Raw genomic sequence first — 10,548 nt, forward strand, 5'->3', positions numbered from 1 at the left:
GCGACCCTATTGAGGATAAAAGTAGTATATATACAACCCTGAGACACAAAAAAATAGTATAGTTTTGCATTCCCCTGATATAAATACCAAATTGTATTCCGATCAGCTACAAATGAGAGAAGACTAACTAAAATTAGTAATATTGTCCTAAAATAGAATAATTTTGTTAACCTGCCAGGCGGTCTAAAAAGTTCTTTCAATAAATCATAAAGTTCTTTCTACATTATTTTATCCTGTCCACAGTCCTGGTTACCACAAACATGATTTAATTCAATTTTAAGTCTAAAAATGAATGACAAAACATCCGACAATTAACTCAATTGAGCTCACATCAGGCTCTTTAATCGGATACAGTGACACATTTCAAATGGCTTATTGAAACTCACATTTTTAGGAGAAAACTTGCGTCATCTCAACATTTTTGGGGGGTTATTCAGTAACTCCCCCAGTTATAAGACAGCGTGCACAATTGTGCAACAACATTAGAGTAATTTCAATTGTTATTTTCACACCCACGTCTGAAAGTGGTTTATATTTTTTCTACTCATGGCTTTTTAAATTATCCTTCTATTTCAATGAGGATATTTCGACTTTCTATTAATTGCGCAGTTCTGCGCCCTCCCCTTTTACTCTGGGAAGCAAAGTACACAATGGTAGGCTGGACCTACACTTGCACAACCTTTTAAAAGAAGTGGAGCTGTTTAAGTCTACCCACTGTTATTCAACATGTTGGCCACAATCCTCCTACCACTTTGTGTTTTTTTATTTCTTTTTAATATCATGTGCCGAAGGCCGAAGAATTTTCCACCAGGACCCACTATCTTGCCAATCCTTGGAAACATCCTGAGCCTAAGCTTGGAGAATCCCTTGAAAGACTTTGAGCGGGTACGAAAAACAAGAATGCTTCATATTGTCATAAAAAATATGCATTTTGTAATATATATTTTAAATTGCATGATTTTAAATGGAGTTGACCCGGTGGAGTGAGTGATTAATGCATCTGCCTCACAGCTCTGGGGTCCTGAGTTCAAATCCAGGCTATGTCCAGCTGTGTGGAGTTTGCATGTTCTTCCTGGGCCTGCATGGGTTTTCTCTGGGTACTCTGGGTTTTCTCCCACATTCCAAAAACATGCAAGGTAGGCTGATTGAACACTGTAAATTGTCTCTAGGTATGGGTGTGACTGTGCATGATTGTCGTTGTGCCCTGCGATTGGCTGGCCACCAATTCAGGGTGTCCCCCACCTCTGGCTCAGAGACAGCTGGGATTGGCTCTAGCACCCCCCACGACCTTGATGTTTTCACTCTTTTTATCTACCTTTTATCTACCTTTTCCAATTTGGTTGCATAACAACAGACAAGCTCTACACTTTAACCACATAATAGAAGCCAAGGCTATCATTTGGCCTTGAACTTAGGAGCTCATTAGTCACGAAAAGACAAAAAAATAAGATGAGGTAATAATAGATTTCATAAATCATCCACAAAAATACAAAATAGTTATAATTACACCACAAACAAAACCTCAGTGAATTAACTCATTTTAATTTCATGCTACTTGATATGTTGGAGTTGGAGTGTGTGGTTTCACCCTAACAACAACAACAAAAACATGTATCCATAATCCCCCGACCACCAACACACACACACACACACACACACACACACACACACACACACACACACACAGACATACAGACTTTAATCAAATGTACTTTGGCGTTGCTCTTCTATTTGTTCAGGGGCCGTTGACATTTGTGCAAGGGACGTATGAACTGTTTCAAATAAAAGTCAGTGCTAGGACAAAACTTTAGCTTTTAGTGATACATATATAGCAAAAAAGACATTTTTGATTTTGGAGTTTATACTTTTTACTTTGAGAATTACTTTTTAATTTTGGTTCACTCGCGTGACTCCAGTGCAGGGAGGTGCGTGCTCAATTCCCGCTGCTGGTAGTATGATTGTGAGTCCCGACAGCTGACGGGCGACCAGTTGTAGGTTGTAGTCTGCCTTTCGTCCGTAGTCACCTCGGATTGGATCCAGCAACCACAGCAACCCTTACCACCCAACATGAATGAATGAATACCGTATTTTCATGACTATAAGGTGCACTGCATTATAAGGCGCACCCCCAATGAATGACATTTTTCCATATATAAGGCACACCGCATTATAAGGCGCACCCCCAATGAATGGCATTTTTTCATATATAAGGCGCACTGTATTATAACGGTCTATTTTGGAGAAAATGTAAGACTTTTAAGTGCGCCTTACAGTCGTGAAAATACGGTAATTGAATTTTGAAGGCCATAATGTGTTAATGTGAAAGCCTTCCTTTCCTAATTATCAAAATAAATAAATAAACTGTATGCTCTGCTGAATTGTGCAATCTCTCCATAACAGTGAGATGTTTAAGTTTGTCTGCTCTTCTCTTCGATCCAACATCTCAACATCATTTTATATACTTTTCTTTCTTTGCATGAAAATAACATTTGATGTACTATTCTTGTTTTCCTAGTTAAGAAAGACATATGGAAATGTCTACAGTGTGTACCTTGGTCCAAAGCCCGCTGTTATCCTGAATGGGGTACAAGCTATGAAGGAGGCTTTAATCTCCAAGGGGACTGAATTTGCTGGAAGACCCCAAGACCTTTATGTCAATGACACTACAGACAGAAAAGGTTCAAATAAGTATTGTATGATACAAAAATAGGCATTAATATTTACAGGAGGAGTAGTTGTGAGGACTCCCTGGCTTTAATGCTCATTGGGTACAAATTGGTTTTCTATCAGTGAGAGTAAACCTTCTCGTGGGTTATAATTTTAATATATTCAGCCATAAAATTGGATTGACTAATTCATACCTGTCAACCTCTGCCGATAACTGCCCTTATAAATGATTATGATTCCACGTACAAACTCCAAAAAAAAACCTTACAAACACCGTTAAACGCATGTTTACTCGCGGTAACTCGTTTCTTACTCGGTGGCTCCTCCATGCTTGCTTCCACGATATTTATTCTATGTATATCTACGCATGAGCATGTTATCCTTTATCGATATTGCCGTACGCACCGCTAAAAAAAATACATACGATTGAGGATAATTTTTGCTGGTATACCGTGACAATAGTAACGATCGATGACAGTAGCGTTGTTGGCAACCAGCCTACGAGACTATCTGGATTTTAGCCAAAACGGTCTTGTTGAGATTGGTTTTCATAAATATTGGCGATTTAAAAAAAAAAAAAAATCCCCGTACAAAAGTCGGTGTACGGCGTACATGATTTGAAATGGTAAAAAAAAAACGTATAAAATACGTGTAAAACGTATAAGTTGACAGGTATGCTAATTGTGTGATGGGATGGTACATTTCGGGATATTATTGGGCGAGTAAAACACAATTGTTTCAAAAAGTGTTGCAGTAGAGGGATTGTTTAGATATATAAAGAATTTTGGAGAATGTTTTATTAGGTTACTTTTCTTAATCAGTATTGATCACATTTTTTTCAGGAGTCATCCTGGCTGATTATGGTTCTAGCTGGAAGGACCATCGCCGATTTGCTCTGATGACTTTGAGGAACTTTGGTCTTGGAAAGCAATCAATGGAGGAAAGGATACTGGGAGAAACAGAGTTTATCATCAATACACTGGAAAACAGCATCGGTATGTGAGCCCTAAATATTAACTAAACATTTGATTATATACATTATTAATTTTGTTTAAAAATAGAAATTGCTGTCAAATGGATAGCATATTAAATTTGCTTTAAAAATCTTTTACAGGCAGCACTTTGAGTCCCAATCTTATGTTCCATAATGCATCCTCTAACATCATCTGCCAAGTTCTGTTTGGTAAACGCTTCGATTACAATGATGAGTTTATCAAAGTGATTGTTCAGTGTTTTACTGAGAATTCCAAGTTGGCCAATGGACCCTGGGCAATGGTGAGTCTGAAATATGATTGCAATAACACTCAGGAAACTTAAAAATGTCTGCATTTCCTTTGAATTTCAAACAAGTTACCATGAAAAAAATGTTCTGACACCTCTGATTCATTACCACAAAATGTAATCACATCCTCCTTTTAATATTACAAACAAATCCAGGAAGTTTTCTTAAACACAAAAATATCCAGAAACAAACAAACATGAAGTCTGGGATATGGAATGAAATACATAACCTATGCTTTTACAAGTTTTCATCTACAGGCTTAAATACAAAATATTCAAGTTAATAAGAAAAGATAAGCCTAGAGGAGAATTGTTTTGTTCCATGATGTGAAAAAATGTCAAGTTATGAAACATCAACCAAATTTAAACTTGAATCGAATACACTTTCTGTATCCATTGAATTTATTGTGGTAGTGTTGGCGGATGCAACACATGTCCCAGTCAGGGCAATGGCCTCCAGCGTCGTATGAACGCAAGTGTCTGTCCAAAAGCCTCTTTTCAGTGCATTTTTCTTTACGCAAGACAATGGCTGATCAGCTCTGGCTTGCGGTGTGTTTTTTTGAGTGTGCGTAACATAGATTTAAGTTATTAAATTGTATGTTAATGTCCACTAGCTCAGCTTCCAATCATGATCCCACTCCATTGGAAAAAGTCGTTGCATTTCTTATTCATTTTAATGGCATAATAAATGTTCTCATCTTTTATCTCTTTTTTGCATACACATTTCAAAGAAAATTGGTGGACTTTTATGACTAATTCAATGTAAAACATGTTTATATTACAAAAGCAAGACCAAAGTCACCTAGGATAGGCTCCAGCACACCACACAGTTAGGATATAGCGGTTCAGAAAATGAATGAATGAATGAATGAATGTGAAAGAGCAAGAGAGAGAGATTTTTTTTGCAAGAAATCTATTATAGAAGACTGAAATAATAAAATATCATTTTATGTATCTTTTACAGCTGTATGACTCCTTACCTATGATAAGGAGTCTTCCTTTGCCCTTCATGAAGGCTTTTGAAAATGTAAAGGTATGTTGTATGGTTTTATAGAACAGGGTTTGGCAAACCAGTCCTCAGGGCCACTGTGGTTACAGGTTTTTGTTCCAACCGATACAGCACAGACAGTTTAACTAATCAGGTTTATGCCAAAAAGAAAGAAGCACCTGACTGCAATCCACTGATTGGACACCAGATTGGTGGAAAGGTGTCTTCTTGATTGGTTGGAACAAAAACCCGTACCAACTGTGACCCTTTTTGGAATAGTTTACCCGCCTTTGTTGGAATGTTGAGGATGATGTAAGGCTGTCACACTGTAGGTAGAAAAATGATGTGTAGTAACATTCTGGAACTGTTTTTGTTTTCGCTTATGTTGATCTCTGATTTTTTTTGAAAAAAAGTTGCTTTTTACATGATTTCAGACATGTCAAAAACATGCCAAGCAGTTGTTGGCCGAGCACAAGAGGACAAGAGTTCCCAAAGAACCCCGAGACTTTCTTGACTGTTACCTGGATGAACTAGACAAGGTGTTAAAGAGCATAGTGAATTATTTTTAAAACGTGTTCTTTCATCCAGTGTGGATTTTGCTTTGTCAATCTTTTTTTTTTCCAATGGCTGTTTTTTTAGAAACGTGATGATGAAGATTGCTCATTTTCAGAGGAACAGCTTACAATGTATGCTCTTGATATTCACTTTGCTGGGACTGACACAACATCAAATACCCTCCTTACTGCTTTTCTTTATCTTATGACTCATCAGCATGTACAAGGTATGTTAGTTCTAAATTACAAGTGATTTGTCCAGTACCCTTCTTCCAAAGAATTACACGTTGTTGTGAACATTATTGTTGACGAAAAAAAAAAAAATGTCGCAGGTCCAGTCAAACTACAGTGTTCCCTCGGTTATCGCGGTTAATGGGGACCGGGACCACCCGCGATAAGTGAATTTCCGCGAAGTAGGGATTCCCCTTCAAAAATGCTTAATTTGAATTTAATTCCAATTTTTTATATTTTTATTTTTTTAAATTCACCCCCCTGTATACAGTACACCATATAGAATACGGGTAGAGAGAGTGAAATTCATGTTATAACAAAAAAAAACCTGTAAAATATGTTCTTTCAATGTAATATTTGTATTTTTTTTTCCAAAAAAAAATCCGCAAAGCTCTTAGTCCGCGATAGCTGAACCGCAAAGTAGCGAGGGAACACTGTATATAAAATATGCAACTTACAGTCTTTCAAAACAATAATTATGTGACCTCCAACATTTAAAACCTTTCTCTCAACCCAAACTTCTATTTCTGCTATCTTTTTAGAACGTTGCCAAGAGGAGATTGATGAGGTTTTGAAAGGGAATGATAAAGTGCTCTTTGATGACAGAAAAAATATGCCATATATGCAGGCAAGGTATTTCATATGGATAAGTGATTAAAACTGATTTATCATTTCTAAAGAAATGTTATGATTGTGACATGTCTGAAGTCTAGCCAACAAAAATAATAAAAAGTTACTAATTGGAAAAGCAGAGACAAGGTTTGAGATACAGCATTTAACAAACTTTACTGCTTGTGATATAAAACAAAATGTCTTGTTTTTTAATAATTTCTTTTTTCTTTTCTCTTTCGTTTCATTCATACATTCTTCTCTACAGGCTGTCCTCCATGAAATTCAGAGAGTAGCCAACACTGTGCCCCTTAGTGTTTTTCACTCTACAACAAAGAACACAGAAGTGATGGGATATTCTATTCCTAAGGTAAGAAACATGACAGCAACCTTTTAATACAAACTTTCACATTATGTAACCTGTTCACTAAAGGGAAAATTATCTAGAAGTTCTATTTTTTGTTTGGCCATGTTTGCAGGCCACTATTATGTGACACATGATCTATGTGCCCAATTCATTCTCTGTACTGCTTGAACTGTTTGCCAGCCAACTTCAGGACACAAATAGACCAGCTTGAACACTGTTTTCGCACACATTTAAGTTCCCTACATGATTGAAAAGTACTACAAAAACAAAAATTGTTTCATAGTTTGTGTTTGTTTTATCATTTGTTCACCATTGACCATATAATGGTGCTGTTTGTACTTTATGCCACCCCTCTGCAAAGTTCACAGAAGTCATCAATGTGTTAGACCAGACATGGGCAACCTACGGCCGAGGCGTTTTAATCCGGCCCGCCAACGTCCAAACAATTTATTTATTTATTTTTTATCCCCAAAATGGTGCCGTCACGTGAAAGCCAGTGGCAGTAGCTCTGTCCACTCTTATTTGTCTTTCGTGTTTTACCGCCCCTCTATCTTTTTTAAAATTACATTTTAATATTTCTTAATACATTCCTTTTTACTTAACTTTGTACTTTATACTTTTCACTATAATGATGAGTGATGAGTATATTAATACTTTAGTCCTTTTTTTCTGTTTATGTTTTATATGTACTGTTAACGGATGCACTTTTTTATGTATATCGTATCTTGTGCTGACCCGGCCCATCTGTCAACATTTTTAAGTCAATGTGGCCCCCGGGCCGAAAAGTTAGACTGAAGTTAATTGGATAACTGATCATTTTTCACGCTTTCAAAAAAGGTAAAAAGGAACTTCCCTGTTTACAAAAAAAATACATTTCTCTATCTTTACCTATTTTTTTGTAATTGAGAAAAATTTCAATTGGTGGTGGAGTGGTACTTCCACCTGACATTGGTGCGGGCAGTTTGGGTTCGATTCACACTCAGTGGCAGTGTAATTATGAGAGTTAGTGGCTGTCTGTCTCTCTTTTTGCCCTATGACTGACTGATGACCGTAGTCTGCCTTTTGCACGAAGACAGCTGGGTTAAGCTGCAGCAACCCTTTCGAAGATGGGCTGTATAGAAGATGAAGAATGGACAGATAGACACATTTTTGTGTGTAGATAAATACATCCATTAACAAAGAAAATCACAGTTCAAATGTTTATGCCAAAAATAAGCATAGGAAAGGAATACATTTACCATTACGTGATGTGTTTTTTAAATGACTGATTTAATTCTGGTTCCTCAGGGTACAATGATCATCCCCAACCTGACCTCTGTACTGCATGAGGAAGGCCAGTGGAAATCCCCTCACGAATTTAATCCTGAAAATTTCCTCAATGATCAGGGCGAATTTGTCAAGCCAGAGGCCTTTATGCCTTTTTCTGCAGGTATGGAAGCACATCTAAACAGTATTGTAAATCTTCATCAAACCTGCTCACATTCAATATTTTCTGTACAGGACCCCGCATGTGTCTTGGTGAGGGTTTGGCTCGAATGGAACTTTTCCTCATTACGGTGACTCTACTAAGAAAGTTCAAGTTCATCTGGCCTGAGGATGCAGGAGAGCCAGACTTCACCCCAGTCTATGGGGTAACTCTGACTCCCAAACCTTATCGCATGAAGATCCAACTCAGAGAAATGCAGTGAAGCCAAGCCTAGGTGAACTTCTCCCTACATCACCTAGGGGCAATTCAAAACTAATATGTTTTTGAGAGATCTAAAACTCTAGGTATCCTTAGCAAAAATGATTTGCACTTTAGGCCACAAGTCCCTGACCTTTTTTCAAGGGGGTTATATCTATATAAATCTCTCCCTTTTTATTTGACCTGTTGTGATTATAGTGTTTGATGACATAAATGTATAACTTTTGCAAGTAACCTAATAGCATGTTTCATTCAAGGTCCAACATTTTTAACATGCATGTAAAAACATCTTTAATGAATAAACGTTTCTTCTCATTAGCACAAAGTTCACAGCATGTATTATGGTTTTGGCAATGAGAAAACCTGAGAACCCAATCCACAAAACAGGCAGAAAAAAATCTCCCAAGGCTTAAATTTTGTGGATGAACGATGTAAATTCCTTCACAATACGTATATATTTTTGCATTTCAGCAGCCATATTTTCACGACTATAAGGCGCACCCTCAATGAATGACATTTTTTTCCATATATAAGGTGCACTGTATTATGAGGTGCACTGTCTATTTTGGAGAAAATGTAACACTTTTAAGTGGGCCTTATAGTCGTGAAAATACGGTAATTGCTATTGACTTCCAGGTATGAAGCACTCACTACACAATCATCTCTAGAGCCAGCCATTGTTGATATTTTAGATTTTTTTTAATAATATCTTGCAGTGGGGGAGGAGCTATATTATGGAAGATTTTCTCAACTAAGAGGGCATCTGCATATTTAACAGTATTGTTTCAGTTCAGGCGTTTGTGTATTTTTAATATCCGACAGTGGTGGTTTTTCGTTTTTGGTTTTCTGTTTTTTCCATATTTAAGGCGCACTGTCTATTTTGGAGAAAATTTAAGACTTTTAAGCGCACCTTATAGTCGTGAAAATACGGTAGTTTTCCATGTGTTCTCGCTAAACTTGTCTCGACTCCTGTGTATAGCGACTTGAGAAACTGCTCTTTGAACATTTCTGCTTTGCTTGAAAGTTCCATACAATATTCTTGTATGTCTTCCTGATGTCTGATTGAGTCTCCTTAACAAACTAACGTTTCAGCAGCAGAATGTTGAGTGTTCTTTTGACCCTTCTTGATCCTACTGTGGTTTATTCCACTACTTTTAATGACAATAATGTATTACAGTGTTCCCTCGCTTATCGCGGTTAATGGGGACCGGGACCCCCGCAATAGCTGCATTTCCGCGAAGTAGGCGTGCCCCTTCAAAAATGCTTAAAGAAACGTATAACACGTGCGCAAAAGCACCACCAAGCAAAAAAATCATAGTAGTCCGGATGGAGGATCTACTGTAGTTTTTTTGCACATAAGAAACATCGTTATTGGGAGTTGTGAACATTGTTTTTTTGGGCGGTGAAGATGCGCCTGTAAACAGCCATGACGTCATCAATGCGATTCCTGAACTCTCACCATGTTATTGACCATTTATTTGGCCTTTTTTTGATGCAATTACTAATTCTTATTGAATATTTTGTTTCCACCTCTTGTAAAATGATGTAATTTATAATTTTAACTTAATATCTTTACATTTTTTATTTATTTTTTCCCTGAAAAAAATCCGCGAAGCTCTGAGTCCGCGATAGCTGAAGCGCGAAGTAGCGAGGGAACACTGTACTGCAGTTCACCTTTCATTCATTCGTTCATTTTCCGCACTGCACATCCTCGTAAGGGTTTAGGCGGTTGCCGGAGCCATTCCCAGCTTCTCATCTGTCAGCCGTAGGACACACAACGGGACAGACGGCCATTTGCCCTCACAATCATACCGCCACCAGCGGGAATCGAGCTCACGTCTGCTTGCACCAAAGCCACAAAGTCAGGCTAGTGAAGCAATACACCACTAGGCGGCACTTTCAATCAGTCAACCATGCTTTTTGGGGGCGATATGGGAGGAAACTGGACTACACGGGGAAATCCCACAAAAGCATGTGTAGAATAAAGGAAGGCCTGATGTAATAAAAGATGATTACAGTTCAATGAGACTATTTACTTATTTCTGTATTCATGTCTTTTTATTTATTTATATATTTATTCATCCCCCTTTTTATCTATATTTATCTCCTTCATTCATGTTGACCTCCATTAAAATAAAATAAAAACTATCAATAAGTGAAATACAAT

General features: G+C 37.4%; 1 protein-coding gene across 1 annotated transcript; it reads left to right on the forward strand.

Moving 5' to 3' along the window:
• Positions 1–639: 639 nt before the first annotated feature.
• Positions 640–8,706, forward strand: LOC144189283 (cytochrome P450 2F2-like). The gene is made up of 11 exons (XM_077710747.1): positions 640–885; positions 2,516–2,678; positions 3,510–3,662; positions 3,782–3,942; positions 4,913–4,981; positions 5,371–5,475; positions 5,576–5,717; positions 6,264–6,349; positions 6,599–6,700; positions 7,985–8,126; positions 8,198–8,706. Exons 1-11 carry the CDS (start codon positions 727–729, stop codon positions 8,383–8,385), a joined length of 1,470 nt encoding a protein of 489 aa, XP_077566873.1. The 5' UTR covers positions 640–726; the 3' UTR covers positions 8,386–8,706.
• The last annotated feature ends 1,842 nt before the right edge of the window (positions 8,707–10,548 follow it).

Source organism: Stigmatopora nigra, chromosome 2 (genome assembly GCF_051989575.1).
Source record: "Stigmatopora nigra isolate UIUO_SnigA chromosome 2, RoL_Snig_1.1, whole genome shotgun sequence".
NCBI classification, from domain to species: Eukaryota; Metazoa; Chordata; class Actinopteri; order Syngnathiformes; family Syngnathidae; genus Stigmatopora; species Stigmatopora nigra.

Bases quoted from the DNA above. Each gene is read 5' to 3' on its own strand.
- LOC144189283 (XM_077710747.1), top strand. From the start codon at position 727: ATGTTGGCCACAATCCTCCTACCACTTTGTGTTTTTTTATTTCTTTTT. The intron at 2,679-3,509 runs GTTCAAATAAGT...CATTTTTTTCAG, and splicing joins TGACACTACAGACAGAAAAG to GAGTCATCCTGGCTGATTAT. The intron at 5,476-5,575 runs GTGTTAAAGAGC...CTGTTTTTTTAG, and splicing joins ACCTGGATGAACTAGACAAG to AAACGTGATGATGAAGATTG.